General features: G+C 35.8%; 1 protein-coding gene across 1 annotated transcript; it reads right to left on the reverse strand.

Moving 5' to 3' along the window:
• Nucleotides 1-356: 356 nt before the first annotated feature.
• Nucleotides 357-21,773, reverse strand: ADAMDEC1 (ADAM like decysin 1). The gene is made up of 14 exons (XM_007192769.3): nucleotides 21,608-21,773; nucleotides 21,262-21,380; nucleotides 20,622-20,698; nucleotides 12,692-12,770; nucleotides 11,114-11,190; nucleotides 9,753-9,939; nucleotides 9,504-9,563; nucleotides 8,736-8,807; nucleotides 8,096-8,265; nucleotides 7,652-7,733; nucleotides 6,808-6,938; nucleotides 5,687-5,864; nucleotides 2,573-2,656; nucleotides 357-1,035 (listed from the first exon to the last, which is right to left on the reverse strand). Exons 1-13 carry the CDS (start codon nucleotides 21,693-21,695, stop codon nucleotides 2,576-2,578), a joined length of 1,401 nt encoding a protein of 466 aa, XP_007192831.1. The 5' UTR covers nucleotides 21,696-21,773; the 3' UTR covers nucleotides 357-1,035; nucleotides 2,573-2,575.
• Nucleotides 21,774-25,636: the final 3,863 nt, after the last annotated feature.

Genomic DNA, 25,636 nt, shown 5'->3' on the forward strand with positions numbered 1-25,636 from the left:
GTTTCAAAAGCTAATCTTTAGAAGTATGTTTAAGTTCCTGTTCTCCCAGCCCAGGCATCAGTGGAAATGTGGGCAATTATTTTAATTGTTAAAAAGGGTTTAGAGAAACTTCAAAAAGAAGTCTAGTCTTGTGCAACTGGCCTCAAGTCGTTTCATTTTGGGCATTAAAATATGATGTAACCTTTTCCATCTCCATCACGATGCCCAGCTCTCCATGGCAATGCCATCAAATGACCAGAGGGAAAATTGTCTAATTATGTGAGGCTTTAACGTCTAACACAGACCTATAGCGAAGCTAGAAAATATTCATTTTTGAAAATGACCACACAGAAAATCCTCAAAAAGTTGTGCTTTTATTCATTGACATTGTGGTTCATTACGCCAAGAGATGAATGAAGCATTCCTTGGTGGCTAAATTCCAGTGTGAGCAATGCAGACTTCTCCAAATTAATATTAAGTGTGATGGTGAGAGGATTACACATGACAAAATTAAAAATGCTTAATTAGTCTTGATATGATATAGAAAAATACCACATTTCTAAGAGCAAGGTAAGCAGAACACTGAAGAGCAAGAAATGACACGGGAACTCTGCTTTCCTTTCTTCCACCGAAGACTTCACTCTTCAAATGGCCTTATATTTTCATGGACTATACTAAAATAAAAGTGGGGTTAAAACACAAGACACTTGTCACTTTACAATTCTGAATTGAGCCTGCATAATTCAGCAGAACATTTTGAGGTGTTTTAGTCAAAGGCTAATTTCTTTTGTTCTCCAAAGAGCAGAGCTAAACAACAGCTTCAGGGTCCTTAAAAATACATTAAAGATCAGGCTTAGAAAACATGCAGCTTCTCTAAATACATTTATTGACCTGTTGGCTGGAGTGGTAAAAATATAGGAAGCATAATGACAAGTGAAAAGCAAAATATATCTCAGGACAACAGTGAGAATATGCAAGATTCTTGGCATGTTTAGATTTCTTGATTCTTGTCCTGGCAAGTAGCATCTCAATGAAGTGGATTTTTGGATTCATTCTCTGATCAAAAGAAAAAAGTTTGGAAGCCATGGTTATTATAAATTATAAAATATTATGTAATGATAATAAATATTTACAGAATTTTAAAAATGCTAACAACCCTGCTGAAAGACAATATCATTAGCTTCATTTTACAGGTGAGAAAACTAATTAAAGAACTTGGCTTAAAGTCCCTAGTTTTGGGAAGAACTAAGAAAAGAATTGAAGCTTCCTTAGTCCAAGTCCAATTTTCTTTCCATGATACTAAATTGCCAATCTTGCCCGGTAATGGGGCATGCCCACCTATCATTCCAAGCCCCTAAAGAGTTGAATGGATATTTTTTGTGATGCTATGCTTCTGGTCTCTGTGACAGAGGAAGAAAATGGGCCTAATGTCTAGCATTCACTGCAGAGTGGATCACACCAGGGGTTCAGCTGAGTGCAATGATGCTTGGTGAGAGAATGAATGATACTCCTCATCTTATGACCTTTCTGAGCCTTTCCTTGAGGAAGTTATAGTCAATGGTCTTTGAGTCAATTATTCCCTTTATAATCTCTCTGCAGGTTCCATCCCAGAAAAGATTCAGGAAATTCAGGAAAGGGTGGGGATTTGTAAGAATAGCTCCTTTAATATAATTTATCCTGAACCTTTCCCCTATTTATAACTTTTTGTTGTTGTTGCCATTTTTAGATTTGGAGACTGTTTTTCACTGGAAGGAATATATTCAGAACAATTAGGTTTCCTAGTCTAACTCATGTAGGAGTGTGTGAAACACAAAAATAATAAGTGAATTATGAATTATTGAGGCATTTTGAAAGGAATAAAATTGCTAAATCTTGTAGTGTGTTCTTTTTTTTTTTTTTTAATTTTATTTTTATGGCTGTGTTGGGTCTTAGTTTCTGTGCGAGGGCTTTCTCCAGTTGTGGCAAGCGGAGGCCACTCTTCATCGCGGTGCGTGGGCCTCTCACTATCGCGGCCTCTCTTGTTGCGGAGCACAGGCTCCAGACGCGCAGGCTCAGCAATTGTGGCTCACGGGCGCAGCCGCTCCGCGGCATGTGGGATCCTCCCAGACAAGGGCTCGAACCCGTGTCCCCTGCATTGGCAGGCAGACTCCCAACCACTGTGCCACCAGGGAAGCCCCTTGTAGTGTGTTCTTAAATGTTATTTTCTGACTATGCTGCAAGTTTCAATGACCAGCATTTAAGAACAAAATTTGCTCTTTAATTGAGACCTTTTTAAATAAAATTTTCTGTCTGTCATACTACGTTGTATTAAAGTTATAACTATCTAATAGAAATTTATACAAATTTTAGCACAGATTTCAGCAGTCCTGATCTAGTAGATGATAAAGTAGCCACTTTTCTCATTACTATATTAGTATACACACAACTCTGATCTATTTACGTTCATATTGATGGCTTTTTTCATTTCTGAAACTGTCGTTTAAAAAATGTAAAATAAATTGTGTTTTAGTGTATTGTAGAACTCAGTGTCACATCTTTCTTAAATCACATAGAAGTATGAAAATATTTGGAAACAAAGAAAAAAAAGTCTTACGTGTTATGGTTTACTGTTTTTTCCACAATCAGCTTCAGGTTTTAACATACAGGTCATGGCCTCACAGCAAGGATTGGCACATTCCTTTAAAGCACACAAACAATGGGAAAGTAGGTTCAAGTATTTTTTTTTCCTGTAGACTAGGTGCACAGAATTCTGGTACAAGATGACAGTGAAATTTCACTTTTTAAACTAAATTACTCTGCTATACAAATTCCAATGGAAATGACCAAGGAAATTTAATAATAGAAAAAATGCTGAGTAATGAAAACTACCTCCTAAAAGGACAAAAATAGAATTATCCAAGAATTATCCCAAATAACTTTGCCCACATGATATTACATGTAAGTTAATTTAAAAGTTCAAAGGACAATATTTCTATACTATTCAAACAGCTTGAAGATAGAGAAAAAAATTTTCTTAGTTCTCAATTCATTTTACCAAACCTGCATAATTTCAATAATGAGATTTGGTAATGAATATACACATACATACTATTCTCATTTATGAATATAAATGCAAAAACTTGAATAAAATATTAGTAAAACACTAGCTTATTAATATAACAACTCTCTACTACAAACTATGCAGGGTTTTTTTGTCACCAATAATGCAAGAGTGACTCAACTGTACAGAATAAAGTAATATAATCCATCATATTAAAAGGCTGAGGGGAGAAAACAACTAATATTATTGTGATAGATGGCAAAAATTAGTACAAATTAGGTAGCCATTATTTATTTAAGCATATATTAGTAAACTATGAACAGAGTTATGCATCATTATGATAAAATCTATCTGATGAATAGCAAAAATATATTCAATAATGTAAACTATAAGACAAGAATTATTTATAAGCTATGTAAAGCAACTATACTCCAATAAAAATTAATTTTTAAAACTTACTCATAGGCTATATTTTAATGTAAATTCTGACAAATGCTATGAGTGAAAAAATACATGAAAGTATAATAATTGGAACATAAAATCACACTTTCATTATTCATATGTGATACAATTCTTGACCTAGGAAAAAAAGAGAGGATCAACTCTAAAAACTTTGAATGAGTCACTAAGATAGCTGTTTAAGATAACAATAAAATAATGTCAAGAACACTAATAAATTAGAACCTAAATAAAAAAGAAAACATTACACATATTAATAGCAAAAAGAAAAAATTGAAAATACTTCAAAATAAACTTTCAAAATGTGCAAGAACTGCATGAAGAACATTTTATATAACTTCCCTGAAAAACTTCAAAGGCAACTTGTCTTTTAAAACAATACTTAACATTGTGAAAATGCCAGTGGCCTTCAGAGTGAATTATGAATTTAACACATTTCAACCAGAATCTCAATTGTATTTGTGGGCAAGTTGACAAAAAAAAAAAAAATACCGCGAGTTTTATGGAAGAATGAACACTGAATAATTGCTATGTAAACACTCAAAAAAAAAAAAAAGCCAGTGAAGAAATTTTCTATTAAAGATATTAAAGTGTGTTACATAGTTACAGTCATTAAAATAGCATTCCGGTTGTGTGATAATATCTAGACAGATAGAATGATTATTTTTTAAATCTAGAAAAATACCTAAATACGTACAGAAAAATAATAAAGTAGCATATAAGATCATGGAAAACTGGATTTTTCACTAAAGGATACTATATAAAGTATATATACACTACTTTTTAGATAAGAAAACAGTTGTTTAAAAATTCAGTTGTTCATAAGCTCGAACTCTCTAACTGTCTGAGTTTATTCAACTACAGAAGAAGAAAATCAACAAGATATGGAAACAGTATAGCAGTTGGATGATATACTTAAAGACTATTAGATATTATACATCATATATATAGTAGTTTCTCTCTCTCCTCTCCTCCTCCCTTCCCTCCCTCTTTTTTTGTATGTGTGTCTGTATGTACTGAATACATGTAATTTACCTGCTGAAATTAGAAATACCAAGGATTGTGAACAACTTCAATGATCCTCCACCCAAGAAACCACATGGGAATGTAAGGAAGTAAGAATAAGTCTAACCTATTGCAAAGTATCACATCATTTGTAAATTTCATATCTCATTATAATTAAGAGAATATTTGCAATATTCTTTGCAAATGATTAAGTTGCACCATGTAAACTTTTAATATAATTCAATAGCTTAAAATTTCTGAATAAATAAACTCAGGCATAGGGAAATTACATGCCTTCCCCATTGTCATAGAGCCTCTTAAAGTAATGGATAAGTCTTGGGTTGCAACAGGCTTCACCAATTACTAGCTTTGTATCCTTGGATCTAGTTACTTAAATTTTCTGAGTCTCACTTCTTTTCTAAATTGGGAAAATAACAAACCTATTTTGTAGATTTGTTGTGAGTAATGAGATTGTGATTATAAAAGCATTTTGCGATTGACACATAAAAATTCTCTTCAAATAGTAACTCATTTTCTTAGTCTTCAAAGTAAAAGAAGATTGCTAAGAAAATAGAATGCTTTCTTTTAGAAACCTAGTCTGGGATTGCTAGTAAACATTCTATCAGAGACATTCTTTAGAGTACACTGATGCTTTGAAGGGGTCAGATTTTTATGAAGATTAGCAGAAGTATAGTAATTATCTTAGACGTTCTATGTTAACCCATTTCCTACAGGTTTGTGTGATTTTTCTTTTTTCTCCTTCTGTTTTAATTTCTCCTCCTTTACACACTGGTTTGATGAGAGAAGGCCAGCTTTTTCTATGGAGAGAACTTACTTCTAGACTTTTAATTGTTATTGCTCAACAAATGATCAGCTGTGACTTTATGTGATTTAGGAATTTCTGACTAATATATCTAGGAAAGATCATAAGTGACATGCTATAGTTAATGATTTACTTCTTTACACTGAACTTCATAAAATCATGTCATAAGTGTATCCTGGCTTTGAAGTGCTTTTCAAAAGATTACTAAAAGCAGTACTGAAAACAAGCACAAGCCTACTTTTTACTAAGATGCCAAGTTTGTCTTTAAAAAGAATTTCCAAAAGAACATTTTGAAGGAAAAAAAAAAAAAAGAAAACAGTATAATTCTTATGCAACAATAACTCTTTAGTAAATGTTTTAAACCGTGGATATTTTCATACCTCAGGAGAGCCACAATCACAGACTTCTCCTACTTCCAGAAGTTGGTTCCCACACACTGGTTTTATCATCATATTTTTAGGAACCAATGTTTGCAGCAAGCATCTTGGTTTTTGAGATAAAATATATTTTTTAAAATGTGAGCGACTGACTGTACTGAAATCCTTTGGGAATTTTGAACTGTAACCAGAAGAAAAATGAGAAATACCATGACACACAGTGATAAGTCAACATGAGAATCTGACTTGTCTAACTATATTACGTAGTTCAATGAAAATTCCAATTTTAGTATAAATGGACCATGTTATATGTGGAGCGTGATAGAGCATGCATACTATGCTGGTTGGAAAATTCTTTTCCTAGACACCCAGTTGTAGAGTTGGAAGAATTCAAATTTCCGTGTGGATTCACTTCTGTCCTAAAGGGCAGCAGTGATGAGCCTCGCCATTTGTTTTCATTCACTCATCTCGCCAAGGGCTAAGAGGTAAGCGATAATAACAATGAATAGTGAAAGGAAATAATTGCAGAATTAGAGGTTCTATGGACATATTTATCTTTCTATTTATGAACACTTCAAAAGCAAGGTATGTTTATTCATTTTTCTATCCCAAGTCCTTGCAAAGTGCCTGGAATTAAAAGGCAACTATTAATAACATAAAAATGAATTGATTGGTGATGGGGATTTATAAGGATGTTGTCATCATCTTAATTAGATAAATATTTTTAGAAAATATATTATTTTAAGTTAAAATAACATGGTCACTATACTTATAAACTCTATCTTGGCATATTTGGAGATCTTTAATAATGAACTCTGCTAGCTGGTAAATCCTATACATCAAGAAGCTGGAGGGTGGGGATTTCCCTGGCAGTCCAGTGGTTAAGGGTCTGTGCTTCCAATGCAGGGGGCACGGGTTTGATCCCTGGTTGGGGAACTAAGATCCCACATGCTGTGTGGTGCAGCCAAAAAAAAAAAAAAAAAGAAAAGAAAAAAGAAGCTGGAGGGTGAATTAGCAGGAAGCAAAGCCCTACGTAAAAAAAATGTCCATCCAACTATATAGGCTGCATCTGAATTCTTTAAGATTTAAGAAATATCTTTTTCTCTAGGGTGACAAGGGCTCACCTCAGATATTCATTCATCACACAACTCCCAGAGGGACAGTTGGTGTTATATGGAACATCAGGCATACCGAGGACATGACCCAACTCATGTGCCATCACTCCTACAAGAGAGACACTATTCTTTCTCTTACCCTGGAAAACAAATAGAAATATCTATTACTTCTGATTTTATTCAGTTATTTGTTAATTTTTGCCAATGTTCAGTGTTACAAAAAAATAGTTTGACAGATGAAAATTACTGAATCATTGAGCTTCTTCCCCTGTCATTGGTTATTGTAAATTGTTGCATAAACATTTGAAATGATTGCCTCCTGGGAATCTAACCATTGAGCCAGTGTTCAATCAATATTTGCTGAATTAATGATGAATTCTTGGTAAACCATGGTTAAATTATGGTAATTCCATTCTTCATAAGAAGTACTAAAATACACCATAGTATGTACTCAAAACCTCCAAAAACTATTGCCGTGATGCCTATGACATTGGTAGTGTTTGGCCATATGACACCAGCATGCACTTTGTCTGACCTTCCTGGCCATAGATACTAAGGATGATTAATGTGAAGTTGCCTTGGGCCCCAGAGGGTACCTGGATTCCCTTTATGTCCCAATCTTCCTGTTCTTATTCCCTAACACAAACTAAAGAGTGAAACCTCTGAGATGGTCAATGTAAAGAGATATTCTGTTTCATAATCCAAGGAATCTTCAGTGTAGTGATCTAGCAGGAGGTTCATTTCTACTTTTATTTACTGACTCAGCAAATGTACATTGTGCTAACTCTGAATAAGACATTGTGCTTGTCCTCCTGGAGGTTATAGAACCTCATGGAGCTATATTTTTACAAACCTCAATAACGGCAACAGATGATGGGGAGCACAAGGAATTCGAGGCTGCCAGTCCTGTAATTCGATTTCTGAAGCCAACTCCACTGTGTGAAAGTTACAGGTACATTGTCACAATTTGAATCTTTGGAACCATCAGCTTTTTTCAACTATGTTTGAGATTTCCCTATCTCCCCTACCCTTTTCATATTCATGAGGCCCCAGAAAAGCTTCTGCTGTTCTATAGCATTATAATGACCACAGATGGCTATCCCACATCCAAGAGTCGATTTTAGTGATCTGACATGGGTCTCCAATAATCTCACAGGTGAACTGCTATTAGTAGAACTTTAGGCTCTCTGACATCTGATCAGGGAGGTAGAATTGAACAGGAATCTCTGCCAAGAAACCTTTGGGATAACTATCTTCTCTGCCAAAATAGGCCTGGCCCTGTCCAGCGTGTGCTCACCTGAGTAGCTGAGCGTGGTCATGGATCTTCATCTTCCCCAGGTTAGAACGATGCCAATTCAGAAAGTTGTTAAAGGTGACACCTGTGTTGGGTACCACCTTTATCTTATCACCATCAGACCAGATTTCCATACCTATCAAGACCACTTGAATGTCTATGGTATTATAAATCTGTGGAAAGAACATTTTTCCTCATGAAAATGTTTGAGATTTCTTATTTTAAAAATTTTGATTGAAGTATAGTTGATTTACAATGTGTTAATTTCTGCTGTACAGCAAACTTACTCAGTTATATATATATATATATATTCTTTTTCATATTCTTTTCCATTATGGTTTATCCCAGGATATTGAATATAGTGTCCTGTGCTATATAGTAGAAGAGATTTCTTTAGTATTTTAGATATTTTACTGACCACAAGTGATGGATAAATGTATCCGAATTTTGAAAATAGAAAACCTAGAAGTTGCCTTTGCTACAGTATATGTGATTTTACCTTGATGTTGATCATTATCTGCTAAATTTCCCAAAACTGCTGGCCATAAGCCATTGTGACTCTCCCAGCTCCTTATTTGGTGAACACATAGGGAAGCCCTAAGCTCCTGTGTGGAAATACATGTTTAGAGAACAAATATCTTACCACATTGAGTAGGTTTATCACATCAAACACAAAGCTTCTTATCAAAGTTATATTCCTATTATACATGTTATACTGTAAAACACAAAATGCAAAGAGTAATTAAAACGACAAATTAAAGTGAGAAAGCTGATGGGGTACAGGATTTTACATTCTAAGAAAAATTACACATTTCAATGTAAATAAATGTCTATTCATTCCACGTCTATCTTACATAAGAATCTGTTTCAACAAATTCTAATTCAAATGTAAGAAGTTTTTGGCAGGAGAACAATTTGGCATTCATATAAAATTTCAATTCAAATTAAGTTGAATAAATCAAATTAATTTCAATGTTTTTAAACCAATTTAATATTATTAAAATTTGGTTATAAAGCAGTATTTGAGAGTTAGAAGCACAGATTCTAGTATTTTTGACCATATGAATATAATTTGTAAAGTGTATATAGTTTTATGTCTATATTTACGTATTATAGTGAGAACTTTAAAAAGATATTAATAACCCATTCTTTTATGTTTCTAGTTATTGTGGTTGTTTTACTGTTGCTATCTGGCATTAAGTATATTTCCAATATCTGAATATTTTGGTAGAAGATTTTAAAAGGGGGGATGAATGAAAACTATTTCTGACAAAGCAGGTAGAACAGACAAGACAATCAGGTGGACAGGCTTTGTATTTTCAGCTAGAATAGTTTATTGCTTGTGTCCGCTTGATAAGAAAACTTAAAAATTGACTTAACTGGCCAAGAAGTACTTATATTTCATACTCACAAAGGCATTATCCAGCACCAAAAAGAGATCGATGTATTTCTCAGCCTGAAGAAAGTCTTTCTTTACAAAGAGTGAAAGAACATTGTTAATAATGTCTTCAACCTAAGAGATTAAAAAGCTTACAAAGAGATTTAAATAAGTAAATAAGGGTTGGGCTTTACTCATACGAGTCATTGCTGGGTGCACCAGTATTTCATATATCATTACTGAGATAGTTGAAACGAATGTTGGTCGGAAAGCTGCACTCACCTCTGGCCTTTTGAGTGACCTTGAGGTTCGAATAAGGCCCTGTTTCCTGCCAACATTTCTTACACCACAGGTGTGATTAGCTGGGTCTAGCTCCTCCTGGTTGTATATGAGGACAGCATGTTCTTCTTGGTCTGTGATTTTCAGAGGCTTTATCATGTATCTCTGATTGTGATGTGTGAAGTATCCCCTGTGAGATACAGAGGCTCATATTTCAAGATCGTCTGCCAGAGTCACATCCACTGACCAGAGTGGAGGGATACCTCTCCCTCAATCCCAAGCTCACACACAGAGTTTTCATTCGTAGGCCTTGCAGCTAACTTTTGCTAACTTAAGTTATACCCAGTATTTGTCAATACTAAAATAGAGCCTATTTTAATTACCCAGAGAATTCTGAATAAGAAGTACTAAGATGAAGCTATCCCAAAGAATTTGGAATTTACACCATAGTTTATTTTCACATTTAGCAAATATTTCTTGGCAGGTCCCAGACGTATAATGGAAAATGCAGTAAAGGCATGTTTAGATACCAAGAACCCCAGAAGAGAGAAAGAATGATGAGCAGATCAGCCAGAGGAACAGTTTGTAATTAGTATTAACTTAAAGATTTTCTCTTCTTAGAAGGAAAATTAGTTCAGAAATACAAAGTAAATCCATATGATGGAATATTAGAAGCCAACACAGCTGTTAAAAATTACATCTATGAAGGTATTTTATGATCTGGGAAAAGGCTTATGATGTCATGTGGTATGTCCCAGGTTGGCAGAAGAATCATGTATATTTTATTTCATATTTCAATCATGTAAAAGATATATTTGTCTATATGCATAAAAGGCAGCAACCATGACAAAATATTAATAATAGCGATACACAGAGGTAAAATTTTATGGTGGATAATTTTGTATTTGTGCTTTCTCACACTTTACAAATTTTCCCTAATTGGCAAGAATTACTTTAGTAAACAGAAATACCGCACAGACACACACACACCCATACACACAAACTTCTAAAAATTATGTTCAACCATGACAATTGCAGGGTAGAATCTTTAAGAAAATGAAACAGGTAGTTTTGGGGAGTGAGTGGTAGAGTGGGTGATAAACATGAAAATGGATCCAGATATCATCATGCTCCAGAATGTAGTACTTGTTTAAAAATTGCTAACTTTAACTTTTACTAGAACCACAGATAATGAAATGAGTGCAAGGATGATACATTATTCTTCATTTTAACCACATATATTCAACATTTTATTATTGGAGACAATTTTACCAAGATAGCAAGAAGATATGGTGTTCAGAAAGACTCAATTTTGTGTAACAAAATGGTGCTTGATGTTTAACATTTTTGCAAGTGACACTCACCTCAACCCATCACAAGTACAAATACTGGCAACAGAATCCTTTTCATTTAGGACGTGTCCTTTATAGTAGCAGTGTTCCTAAGGTTGGAAAAAATGTGTTTGTTTTTTTTTTTAACTACAAAAATAAACATATCACAGTTGTGTTGAAAGCTCTTATCTTGAATATGTAGGAAAGTTCTTCAAGTAGTGGCTGTGGCCAGACCAGTTCCCAGAAACAAAAACATTGAGAACCTCAGTGGTTTCATGAACTACTCCACCACTGACCCTGGAAACTCTCCATATTTGGTGGCTGAGCTGTCTTTCTGATACTAATTCACACTAAAGAAAAGTCCAGGGAATTTGAATCTAAATAGACTCATGGCAAGAGTGGATGCTGCATTTGAGAAGTAGCCAGTTCCCCCATGGGATCTACAGCACTCCCCAAGAGCTCTCAGGTTTGAGTGCCAACTTTTGAGAATTTAGTTCCCTTGTGCAAGCTCCATTGTGCATCACATATCAATAAAATGAGGTATTCATTTTTCCAGATTCTAGAGTCCTCAAGGGGCCACACCACCACTCCTGAGCTCCTCAGACTAACGGGTCCAACTCATTATTTTAACTAGTGTGTTAGTGGCAACCCTTTACCAGCATCCAAAGCCCAGAGAATGTATCTACAACTAGAGATTCACACATGGTTGGCGCTTTGTAGAAGCAAAGTAGTGGCTCACTTATGTAGAATGGTCCAAGAAAGCTAATGAATAAACTCTTGCTCAAAATAAACTGACTTGCCTCAGGGTCTGAAAATCCATCTGTGTCTTTCTTTCCTTTGTAAGAAACCTTGTCATCATAAACATTTTCTTATAGACGACTTGGAAAAGGTACCACATTAAGATATCACTGGCCATTCACACTTGAGCATGAATTAATTTATCAGATATTTTCCCCAGAGGTCAATGTTAGCAACAATCCAGACGTCCATGAAATGAGAGTCTTGATTTGAGAAAGGAATGGACAGTCGTTCTGTGGCATAAGTCTTGTCTGTTTTTTTATAGAAACATAGATGTTTGGGGCACCGTGGAGGGTGGCTCTGAGAAACTCGCTTAGCTTGGTAATACTCTACAAATGAGTCTTTTTATATTCTCTTCCTGTTTTTCCTTGGCCTTGATTCTCTATGTCTGATATCTATACCTTGGCATTATTCATATGATGGTGGTTTAACCAGATAAAAAATTATATTAATTAAATAATTGATATACCTTTGCTGATCTCAGGATAAATGCATATATCATTAGAAAACAGTAAACAGTGACATGACCTTTCAAGTACCTAGGGGAGAATATTTCTAACCTATTGATAAGATGGTTTAGGGGAAAGCAGACTTTTGGTTGCTTCTAAAAATGCAACACTTGGAAGCCTCCTACTACTTCTATCTCTTAAAAAAGATACAAATTTTTTCATCTGTTATCTCATTGGTCTTAGATGAGCACCCTGTTTTCAAGTCCTTTAATTTTTTTAAAGTTTTCCTTGAACCTATGAATCTTATGATGATCCAAGTAAGAGCAGATCCAAGTAAGAGTCCCAGAAAGCATTTGGAACCTACCATGTTCTGAGGGCTTGTTGTGATTTTCTCTCCTCTGGGTGAGTAATATGTTTCAGTGTAGTCTGGCCCCAGGAGATGCCTGTAGAGAGCAGAAAGTTGCATGATACTCTCATGGTGGTAATAAAGGCTAATATTCCTGTATGATCATCAGTACTAAAGGAATGATAATGTCTACAGTGAGAAAGAGCTGGCATTCTGACCCACTGGTCCTTTTCCAACATCAGAAGTCTGCTCCTGAAGCAAATCAAAGCATTAGTTATACCTCTTAGATCTGAGGAAAGAAATACCCTGAAATACTTTACTGATAGAAAAATTACATAGGAATTTTTCTACCTTCAAATGGATTATTTTGGGATTCTTTGAACCAAGGATATAGCCTCCAAAGGATCTCTGTAGGGTGTTGGGTCATAAATACACATGAAAGACCATTGCATTCAGGGAGAAGTTTACTGACTATTATAGAACTTGGTGGAGCCCCATCCCCTGGGATCTATCTCAAACTTGTGTGCCCTGAATAAGCATTAGATATATGTTATTATAAAAGTAATGGAGGAGAGGACCTTCAAGATGGCAGAGGAGTAAGATGGGGAGATCACCTTCCTCCCCAAAAATACATCAAAAATACATCTACATGTGGAACAGCTCCTACAGAACACCTACTGAACGCGGGCAGAAGACCTCAGACTTCCCAAAAGGCAAGAAACTCCCCACGTACCTGGGTAGAGCAAAAGAAAAAAGAAAAAACTGAGACAAAAGAATAGGGACAGGACCTGCACTTCTGGGAGGGAGCTGTGAAGGAGGAAAAGTTTCCACACACTAGGAAGTCCCTTTGCGGGCGGAGATTGTGGGTGGCAGAGGTGGGAAGCTTCAGAACCACGGAGAACAGTGCAGGAACAAGGGTGCAGAGGGTAAAGTGGAGAGATTCCCGCACAGAGGACCAGCGCCAACCAGCATTCACCAGCCTGAGATGCTTCTCTGCTCACCCGCTGGGGTGGGTGGGGGCTGGGAGCTGAGGCTCCACCTTTGGAGGTCAGATCCCAGGGAGAGGACTGGGGTTGGCTTCGTGAACACAGCCGGAAGGGGGCTAGTGCGCCACACTAGCCGGGAGGGAGTCCGGGAAAAAGTCTGGAGCTGCCTAAGAGTCAAGAGACCACTGTTTCGGGGTGCACGTGGAGAAGAGATTCAGAACACCACCTAAATGACCTTCAGAGATGGGCACAAGCCGCAGCTATCAGCGCAGACCCCAGAGATGGGCATGAGATGCTAAGGCTGCTGCTGCTGCCACCAAGAAGCCTGTGTGCAAGCACAGGTCACTATCCACACCTCCCCTCCTGGGAGCCTGTGCAGCCCGCCCCTGCCAGGGTCCTGTGATCCAGAGACAATTTCCCCAGGAGAACATATGGTGCACCTCAGGCTGGTACAACATCACACCGGCCTCTGCTGCTGTAGGCTCGCCCTGCATTCCATACCTCTCCCTCCCCCTGGCCTAAGTGAGCCAGAGCCCCCTAATCAGCAGCTCTTTAACCCCCTCCTGTCTGGACGAAGAAGAGTTGCCAGAGGGTGACCTACATGCAGAGGCAGGACCAAATCCAAAGCTGAACCCCAGGAGCTGTGTGAACAAAGAAGAGAAAGGGAAATTTCTCTGTGCAGCCTCAGGGGCAGCGTATTAAATCTCTGCAATCAAATTGATGTACCCTGCATCTGTGGAATACCTGAATACACAACAGATCATTCCAAAATTGAGGTGGTGGTCTTTAGGAGCAACTATAGACTTGGGGTTTGCTGTATGCGACTGACTAGTTTCTGATTTTTATGTTTATCTTAGTATTATTTTTAGTGCTTCTTATCATTGGTGGATTTGTTTATTGGTTTGGTTGCTCTCGTCTTTTTTTTTTTTAATTAAAAATTTTTAAAATTTAATAATATCTTTATTTTTTTTAATAACTTTATTTTATTTATTCTTTTCTTTCTTTCTTTCTTTTCTCCCTTTTCTTCTGAGTTATGTGGCTGAGAGGGTCTTGGTGCTCCAGTTGGGTCTCAGACTTGAGTTGGGAGACACAAGTTCAAGACATTGGACCACCAGAGACCTCCCGGCCCCTCATAATATTAATTGGTGAGAGCTCTCGCAAGATCTCTGTCTCAACACTAGGACCCAGCTCCACTCAACAACCAGCAAGCTCCAGCACTGGACACCCCATGCCAAACAACTGGCAAGACAGGAACACAACCCCACCCATTAGCAGAGAGGCTGCCTAAAACAATAATAAGTTCACAGACACCCCAAACACACACCACTGGATGCGGTCCTGCCCACCAGAAAGACAAGATCCAGCCTTATACACCAGAGCACAGGCACCAGTCCCCTCCACCAGGAGCCTACACAAGCCACTGAAACAATCTTAACCACTGGGGGCAGACACCAAAAACAACGGGAACTACAAACCTGTAGACTGTGAAGAGGAGACCCCAAACACAGTAAGTTAAGCAAAATGAGAAGACAGAGAAATACACAGCAGATGAAGGAGCAAAGTAAAAACCCACCACACCAAACAAATGAAGAGAAAATAGGCAGTCTACCTGGAAAAGAATTCAGAGTAATGATAGTAAAGATGATCCAAAATATTAGAAATAGAATGGAGAAATACAAGAAACGTTTAACAAGGACCTAGAAGAACTAAAGAGCAAACAAACAATGATGAGCAACAGAATAAATGGAATTAAAAATTCTCTAGAAGGAATCAATAGCAGAATAACTAAGGCAGAAGAACGAATAAGTGAGCTGGAAGTAAAATAGTGGAAATAACTGCCACAGAGCTGAATAAAGAAAAAAGAATGAAAAGAATTGAGGACAGTCTCAGAGACTTCTGGGACAACATTAAACACAACATTCAAATTATAGGGATCCCAGAAGAAAAAGAGAAAAAGAAAGAGACTGAGAAAATATTTGAAGAGATTATAGTTGAAAACTTCCCTAATATGGGAAAGGAAATAGTTAATCAAGTCCAGGAAGCGCAGAGACCCATACAGGATAAATGCAAGGAGAAACACGCCAAGACACATATTAATCAAACTATCAAAAATTAAATACAAAGAAAAAATGTTAAAAGCAGCAAGGGAGAAGCAATAAATAACATAGATGGGAATCCCCATAAGGTTAACAGCTAATCTTTCAACAGAAACTCTGCAAGCCAGAAGGGAATGGCAGGAGATATTTGAAGTGATGAAAGGGAAAAGCCTATAACCAAGATTACTCTACCCAGAAAGGATCTCATTCAGATTCGATGGAGAAATTAAAATCTTTACAAGCAAGCAGAAGCTAAGAGAATTCAGCACCACCAAACCAGCTTTACAGCAAATGCTAAAGGAACTTCTCTAGGCAGGAAACACAAGAGAATGAAAAGACCTACGAAAACAAACCCAAAACAATTAAGAATATGGTAAAAGGAATATACATATCGATAATTACCTTAAATGTAAATGGATTAAATGCTACAACCAAAAGACATCAACTGGCTGAACGGATACAAAAACAAGACCCGTATATATGCTGTCTACCAGAGACCCACTTCAGACCTAGGGACACATACAGACTGAAAGTGAGGGGATGGAAAAAGATATTCCATGTAAATGGAAATCAAAAGAAAGCTGGAGTAGCAATTCTCATATGAGACAAAATAGACTTTAAAATAAAGACTATTACAAGAGACAAAGAAGGACACTACATAATAATCAAGGGATCAATCCAAGAAAGAAGACCTAACAGTTGTATATATTTTTGCACGCAACATAGGAGCAACTCAACATAAGGCAGATGCTAACAGCCATAAAAGAGGAAATAGACAGTAACACAATCACAGTAGGGGAATTTAACACCCCACTTTCACCAATGGACAGATCATCCAAAATGAAAATAAATAAGGAAACACAAGCTTTAAATGACACAATAGACCAGATAGATTTAATTGATATTTATAGGACATTCCATCCAAAAACAACAGAATACACATTCTTCTCAAGTGCTCATGGAACATTCTCCAGGATAGATCGTATCTTGGGTCACAAATCAAGCCTTGGTAAATTTAAGAAAATTGAAATCGTATCAAGTATGTTTTCCAACCACAATGCTATGAGACTAGATACCAATTACAGGAAAACAAACTGTAAAAAGTACAAACACATGGAGGTAAGCAATGCACTACTAAATATCCAACAGATCACTGAAGAAATCAAAGAGGAAATCAAAAAATACCTAGAAACAAATGACAGTAAAGAGACGACCACCCAAAACCTATGGGATTTGGCAGAAGCAGTTCTAAGAGGGAAATTTATAGCAATACAATCCTACTTCAAGAAACAAGAAAAATCTCAAACAACGTAACGTTACACCTAAAGCAATTAGAGAAAGAAGAACAAAAAACCCCAAAGTTAGCAGAAGGAAAGAAATCATAAAGATCAGGTGAGAAATAAATGAAAAAGAAAGAAGGAAACAACAGCAAAGTTCAATAAAACTAAAAGCTGGTTCTTTGAGAAGATAAACAAAATAGATAAACCACTAGCCAGACTCATCAAGAAAAAAAGGGAGAAGACTCAAATCAACAGAATTAGAAATGAAAAAGGAGAAGTAACAACTGACCCTGCAGAAATACAAAGAATCATGAAGGATTATTATAAGCAACTCTATGCCAATAAAATGGACAACTTGGAAGAAATGGACAAATTCTTAGAAAGGCACAACCTTCCGAGACTGAACCAGGAAGAAATAGAAAAAATAAACACCAATCACAAGCATAGAAATTGAGACTGTGATTAAAAATCTTCCAAAAACAAAAGCCAAGGACCAGATGGCTTCACAGGTGAATTCTATCAAACATTTAGAGAAGAGCTAACTCCCATCCTTCTCAAACTTTTCCAAAAAATTGCAGAGGAAGGAACACTCCCAAACTCATTCTACGAGGCCACCATCACCCTGATACCAGAACCAGACAAAGATGTCACAAAAAAAGAAAACTAGAGGCCAATATCACTGATGAACATAGATGCAAAAATCCTCAAGAAAATACTAGCAAACAGAATCCAACAGCACATTAAAAGGATCATACACCATGATCAAGTGGGGTTTACCCCAGGAATGCAAGGGTTCTTCAATATACGCAAATCAATCAATGTGATCCACCACATTAAAAAATTGAAGGATAAAAACCATATGATATTCTCAATAGATGTGGAAACAGCTTTCAACAAAATTCAACACCTATTTATGAAAAGAACCCTCCAGAAAGTAGGCATATAGGGAACTTACCTCAACCTAATAAAGGCCATATATGACAAACCCACAGCCAACATCGTTCTCAATGGTGAAAAACTGAAACCATTTCCACTAAGATCAGGAACAAGACAAGGTTGCCCACTCCCACTGCTATTATTCAACATAGTTTTGGAAGTTTTAGCCACAGCAATCAGAGAAGACAAAGAAATAAAAGGAATCCAAATCAGAAAAGAAGAAGAAAAACTGTCACTCTTTGCAGATGACATGGTACTATACAACGAGAATCCTAAAGATGCCACCAGAAATCTACTAGAGCTAATCAATGAATTTGGTAAAGTTGCAGGATACAAAATTAATGCACAGAAATCTCTTGCATTCCTATACACTAATGATGACAAATCTGAAAGAGAAATTAAGGAAACACTCCCATTTACCACTGCAACAAAAAGAATAAAATACCTAGGAATAAACCTACCTAAGGAGACAAAAGACCTGTATGCAGAAAAGTATAAGACACTGATGAAAGAAATTAAAGATGATAGCAACAGATGGAGAGATATACCATGTTCTTGGATTGGAAGAATCAATATTGTGAAAATGACTCTACTACCCAAAGCAATCTACAGATTCAATGCAATCCCTATCAAATTACCAATGGCATTTTTCACAGAACTAGAACAAAAAATTTCACAATTAGTGTGGAAACACAAAAGTCCCTGAGTAGCCAAAGCAATCTTGAGAAACAAAAGCGGAGCTGGAGGAATCAGGCTCCCTATCTTCAGACTATACTACAAATCTACAATAATCAAGGCAGTATGGGACTGGCACAAAAACAGAAATATAGATCAATGGAACAGGATAGAAAGCCCAGAGATAAACCCATGCATATATGGTCACCTTATCTTTGGTAAAGGAGGCAAGAATATACAATGGAGAAAAGACAGCCTGTTCAATAAGTGGTGCTGGGAAAACTGGACAGCTACATGTAAAAGAATGAAATTAGAACACTCCCTAACACCATACACAAAAATAAACTCAAAATGGATTAAAGACCTAAATCTAAGGCCAGACACTATCAAACTCTTAGAGGAAAACATAGGCAGAACCCTCTGACATAAATCACAGCAAGATCCTTTTTGACCCACCTCCTAGATAAATGGAAATAAAAACAAAAATAAATAAATGGGACCTAATGAAACTTAAAGGCTTTTGCACACCAAAGGAAACCATAAACAAGACGAAAAGACAACCCTCAGAATGGGAGAAAATATTTACAAACGAAGCAACTGACAAAGCGTTAATCTCCAAAATATACAAGCAGCTCATGCAGCTCAATATCAAAAAAACAAACAACCCAATCCAAAAATGGGCAGAAGACCTAAAAAGACATTTCTCCAATGAAGATATACAGATTGCCAACAACACATGAAAGGATGCTCAACATCACTAATGATTAGAGGAATGCAAATCAAAAGTACAATGAGGTATCACCTCACACCGGTCTGAATGGCCATCATCAAAAAATCTACAAACAATAAATGCTGGAGAGGGTGTGGAGAAAAGGGAACCCTCTTGCACTGTTGGTGGGAATGTAAATTGGTACAGCCACTATGGAGAACAGTGTGGAGGTTCCTTAAAAAACTAAAAATAGTACTACCATACGACCCCGCAATCCCACTACTGGGCATATACCCTAGAAGACCATAATTCAGAAAGTATCATGTACCACAATATTCATTGCAGCACTATTTACAATAGCCAGGACACGGAAGCAACCTATGGATAAAGAAGATGTGGCACATATATACAATGGAATATTACTCAGCCTTAAGAAGAAATGAAATTGAGTTATTTGTACTGAGGTGGATGGACATAGAGTCTGTCATACAGAGTGAAGTAAGTCAGAAAGAGAAAAACAGATACCGTATGCTAACACATGTATATGGAATCTAAATAAATAAATAAATAAATAATAGTTCTGAGGATCCTAGGGGCAGGACAGGAACAAAGACGCAGACGTAGAGAATGGACTTGAGGACACGGGGAGGGGGAAGGGTAAGATGGGACGAAGTGAGAGAGTGGTATTGACATATATATTCTACCAAATGTAAAATAGATAGCTAGTGGGAAGCAGCTGCATAGCACAGGGAGATCAGCTCGGTGCTTTGTGACCACCTAGAGGGGTGGGATAGGGAGGGTGGGAGGGAGAAGCAAGAGGGAAGAGATATGGGGATATATGTATATGTATAGCTGATTCACTTTGTTATAAAGCAGGAACTAACACACCATTGTAAAGCAGTTATACTCCAATAAAGATGTTTAAAAAAATAAAAATGCTTTACAGAACAACAACAGCAACAAAAAGTAATGGAAAGTCACATCAAAGGTTTCAGTTTATCTGGGTGGAAAATATTTTCAGTAAATTCCAAAAGCAGCAGGGAAGAAAGTCATTCATGCAGCTTTGTTTGTTTTACTCTTTGCATACAATTTCCTAGGGAAACATCAAACTTCTTAGATAATATTAACACCAACTATTAGAATCTAATGCTCAATATGCTTCATGTCTTCTATGTCAAATTACAGTGTAGAGTCTCAAGAAGATTTATTTTTCCACATTCTCTTAGGTATAATCCAGTGGTTAGACTTGCAGGAAATACAACTTACTTGGCTTTTTGTAGGCAAAGAATGACTTCTTCTCCATTTAATATCATCTGATACTGAAGTTCAGGTTCATATCTTTCCTAAAAATATTTAATAATATAATGATAATTTATATTTATGAGTCTATCTAAAATAATTATAATATAATGATATAGGTAGCTGTATAGAATAATAATTACAAATGTAATAGTCAGAAAGTTAATATCTATAATACATTTTTAAAATCTTGTTAATTAATGAGATAATATGATTTCTCTATTATAGACAAAAGGCAATTCAGTGGGGCCAGGGGGTGAGGGTAGGGAAGAGACATGGGTTTGGTGGGCTTGGCAAGGAACGTCTCCTCCTAGATATACTGCCGTTCTGTCCTCCTTTTTTTTTTGTTCCCCCCACAGACTTGGAGAAACACCCAAACTTTTATTTTTTCTGAGCCAGTGTGGGAGTTAACTCCCTTCCTGCTGCTTAATTGTAAAAGCATTTAGAGAAATCCTATGCCCTCTCCTGGGCAAAGGGGAGCATTTGTGTAAATGGGCTTCAAGACTAAACTACTAGATGTTGACTGTGACATGACTTCTACTAGTAAAAAGGTCCTTTACTGTCTCTTTAGATGACAGCAAAATCCCACGGTCATCCCATTGCTTACCTCTTTGCCATGCTTCTCTGTCTGGTTGTTCTGCATCTCTCTTTTGTGTAAAATGTGTAGTTTTTTAGGACGAACTACTTCATAGGGCTCTAGTTCAGGAGTCGGCTTTATGGCTATTGCTAGAGAAAGAGAGGTAATACTGACAAAATTAAGGTTTTTGTTGGCTGGTTTCTTGAAACTGAGTGGAAGACAGTTTCCACTGAGAAGGGAAATATTGAGAAGAACAAGTTACTCCTCCAGTTCAGCTTTGATAACAAAAACTTTTCTTTAGTTTTCTCTCCCTATTCTGGAAAGATGTGACAATGATGAAACAATTCTTTGGAACTGTCAATATATTAGTACTTACCTTGAGCTTGAACGATGAGCCAGAGGGTGGAAAGCAGGACCAAAGACATGCTGGCTACTGTAGGTAGCTGAGACGTCCCACACAACATGAAGATTTTGTCCCCCCAAGCTGTCCAGTTTTATCTTCCCCTACTTCTCTTTACAAACTGAAAAAAATAATAAAGTTAAAAACCTCAGGCCTTCTTTGGGAGATTGAGGAATGTTTCCTAATGACACTGGGAAGTTGCTAAGAGATTGCAGTGTCAAGATCGTGAGAATGTTCTTCATTTATGAGAAGTGTTTATGTCTGTGGTTACAGCTTAAGGAGTCACATCTGGACAGCTGCTTGGCCCTGGTGCTCCTATAGTAGTGGGAAAGTACCAACTGAGACTGAGATGTGTGTGCATATATTTGCATATTCATTAAGTTCAGCCATTGCTCATACTGTTTGGTAATGTTATAGAAATTGATCCATACATTTAGAAAATATTTCAGTAGCCTGTACATATTTTGAAAAATTGGCACAGAGAAAACAATCTGTAAAACAAGCACCAGACAAAGTTTTATAAGCTAGGATATTATAATTTCTCTGACCCTCACTTTCCTTATCTGTGAAAAGGGGATGATGATAATGATACCTACCCTAAGTTTCTTATAAAGTTCATACAAGGTAACACACACACATGCATGCACACACACACGCAAAACTATAAGGAAATGTGCAAATGTAAATTCTCTTGACAGTGTTAGCCTCAAATTATACTGCATATAAAGTATTTTTGAAACGCACTATGAGTTCTACTGAAGGAAAATAACTATTTTTCTGATTACAAAAATAACACATTTTCATGGTCATAGGCATCAAAACAGTATATTGAGGCAAAGAAATTGGTCACCCAACAGCCCAACATCAAGAAGTGACTTCTGTTAACATTTTGACAACTTATTTTCATCTCTCTTCCATGCACTAGTAAAAGAAAGGAAAGGAAAAGAAAAGAAAAGAAAAGAAAATTAAACTTTATAAACTATAGTTCTTACTGTAGAAAAGGTTTGGGGAACCTGTTATTTTTTGCATAGCATTATAACATAAACATTGTCATCCTATTGTATATTAATGTGTTATTTTAATGACTTAAGAATATTGCCTTGCGTGTAATGTTTTATATGTCGCTATATGTGTATATTTCTATGATTGAATTTCTGATTAGTTCTTTTCGATAAATTACTAGAAATGGTATTATTTAGTTAAAAAGGTAGAACAATTTGAGATTCTTGGTATACATTGACCTGGTAATTCTTAGAGAATTAGCTCCAAATTACACTCCCATTTGCAGAGTTTTTCCAGTCTAAAAATCTATGCTCTTTAACTACTGACCTTAGTTTTTACTGATATATTTGGGAGTTTGCTAGCATCGGACTGTAAGTTTTATAGTTACCTCTCCATGTTTATGCTTCTTTCTGTTCTTCTACATTCTGTTGAGTCATTTAAGCTTTCTCTATAACTTTATATATATATATATATAATATATTATATATATAATTATATATATAATATATTTTATATATATTATTAATATATATATTACATTTTATATATATATATATATTTTTTTTTTTTTGCTGGTCCAGAAGATCAACAGTCTACATATATCCTATAGTAGTTACCATTAAAATTTCACAAAATATAATCTTAATTAACATCTACCATCAAATAATACATCAAATAATACAAGACCTTAGAATGGTGTAACTCTTATCAACATCCCACCCCTTGCCATCTTACATGTTGTTGTCAGGTATTTTAGTTCTACCATGATTTTCACCCCTAAGTTAGTCATTATCATTAGTTTGTGTTTTATACAGATAATACTATTTGAAATTACTCACAATCATACCACCTTCTTTGCTTACAGATCCTTTTAGCATTAGTATTTTATTTTTTTAAAGTCTTTATAAAACATATTCTCTGACAAATCATTTCTTAGAGTAAACACTACTTTTTTTAAAAATTTTTTTTCTGAGAGTATTTATTTCACCCTATTCTTCAATGGTGGTTTAGCTGGGAATACAGTTTTAGAATGACAATGTCTCAGCATTTGTGAGCTATTTTACTGGGTTTTGTTTTTTTTTTTTGACAACTAGTGTTGCTGTTGAAAAGTCTGCTTTCAGACTATTAAACACCACATTAATTTTTGGTTACTTATACAGCTAGTATTTCAAGATAAGTTAAATATTTATTGAGATCATGTTAAATTTGAGTTTATATTAAATTAATACTACATTTCTGGGCATTTCAAGATGACCCTGATACTACCCTTAGTATTGTGATAGTCCCATAACAAAGTCTAATAAGATTAGAGATTAATTTACAAATAGGTCAGTTTATACAAATGGTAAACATTATGATTGAGGCTTGTGCACTACATTCAGGTAGATTTTAGAATACATCATTTGGTGGGCAGAGAGAGTCAGATAATATTAGCTGGAAAGGAAATAGGGGAATGAGTATTCTGTGAGAGAAAACTATGTGAGAAAAGCCATGGATATGTAGAAAATCATAATATGTGTGTAGAACTACAATATATTCTCCATGATTGAACATAACAGAAAAGGTAATAGGTATATGGCATAAAGCTTTTGAGATATGCAGGGAGCCAAGTTATGGAGAGACAAATGCTAAAGGGCTTAAAGAAAATGGTACCTATCTGAGAAATATTTAGCTCATAAAATTGTCACACTTGCTAATTGATTGGATGTAACAACTAAGGAAGATAGAAAAATCTGGAATGAGTTCTAAGGTGCAGCTTGAGCAACTGTATGAATCTTATAGATGACATCTTCCCATTTGGTCAGTTGATCAGACTGTTTAGTTATAACCATTAAAGGCTGGATATATATCTCCTGGTGTGTCTTTCAAGAGCACAGCACCTTGAAGATAATAGATGTTCAAAAATACTCATATTCAATGAAAGAAGTTTGTAAACTGAACTGTCTTCCTGAGATACTAATGCTGTTTGTTAAATGGTTGAGTATCAGTCTATAAATTAAAACTGTGGAAATAATAGTGAAGAGATTGTTTACTTGATGCATCTGGAGGGAATGAGGAATGACATATACATGTATCCTTATGAACACATTATCCAAGTATTTACTAAACATAGGACTTAATTTATGATCATAAAACTAAGAAATCATGACCAACGTCTTGACCATAGAGAATTTTGTTCCTATAAAACTTAACATTCTGAAATGTTTCATAATAAAGTATACTTGATGACTGGGAAAGATGTTTAAACAGTGTCTAACTAGAAATGAAAATAGAACAGCAACATGGATAAAAATTACAATAATCCCTTAAAATGTGAATATTTTACATACATTCTTTTATTTGGTAATCATAATAGATCTAAGTAGTCAGTTCAAAGATTATGATTCCAATTTTATAGATGACTCAAAGAGACTTCAAATCATCCAGAAGGTCTGTAATATATGTCTCCTAAGTCACTGACATAGGAGAAGAGTTGCTTGATACGAGAACTAAAGTATTTCAAATATCTTATTATGGGAGAGATCCATGATGGCTTCAATTCCTTCAAAGAAGAAGCCTATTTTAAGAATATGAGAGGATAGGAATTAGTGGGTTGGGTGAGAGGTTTGAGATGAGAAGAGAGGGTTTAGAATAATTAAATGTATATATATGTATAAAGGAATCACTTTGCTGTACAACAGAAATTAACACAACATTGTAAATCAACTATACTTTAATAAGAAAATAAATAAGTACTCAGAATAATTATTCAAAACAATGGAAGGGGAGCTGACTAAGGAAAGGTAAAAAGATTGTTTAGTTAGTATTACTGAAACAACTAAGGTTATAAATCACAGAAAGAGGTAGATGTACAAGAGTTTCATATTAGACAATAGATTAGGTACCTAAGTTATCTGAAATGATAGTAAGGCTTGATACCACTAGAGTTAAAGTTTTGTCTTGCAGTAAGATCCAAGAACTATAATGTTAGTATGCTTCCGGGTCTTTAAATATTAAAAGTTC

The sequence above is a fragment of the Balaenoptera acutorostrata genome, chromosome 6 (assembly GCF_949987535.1).
Source record: "Balaenoptera acutorostrata chromosome 6, mBalAcu1.1, whole genome shotgun sequence".
Taxonomy (NCBI): Eukaryota; Metazoa; Chordata; class Mammalia; order Artiodactyla; family Balaenopteridae; genus Balaenoptera; species Balaenoptera acutorostrata.

Coding starts and splice junctions, on each gene's coding strand:
- ADAMDEC1 (XM_007192769.3), bottom strand. CDS start 21,695: ATGTTGTGTGGGACGTCTCAGCTACCTACAGTAGCCAGCATGTCTTTG. Junction 9,940..11,113: donor TGTACTTGTGATGGGTTGAG/GTGAGTGTCACT, acceptor TGTATCTCACAG/GGGATACTTCACACATCACA. Junction 8,808..9,503: donor TGGTGCTGGATAATGCCTTT/GTGAGTATGAAA, acceptor TGTGTTTTACAG/TATAACATGTATAATAGGAA.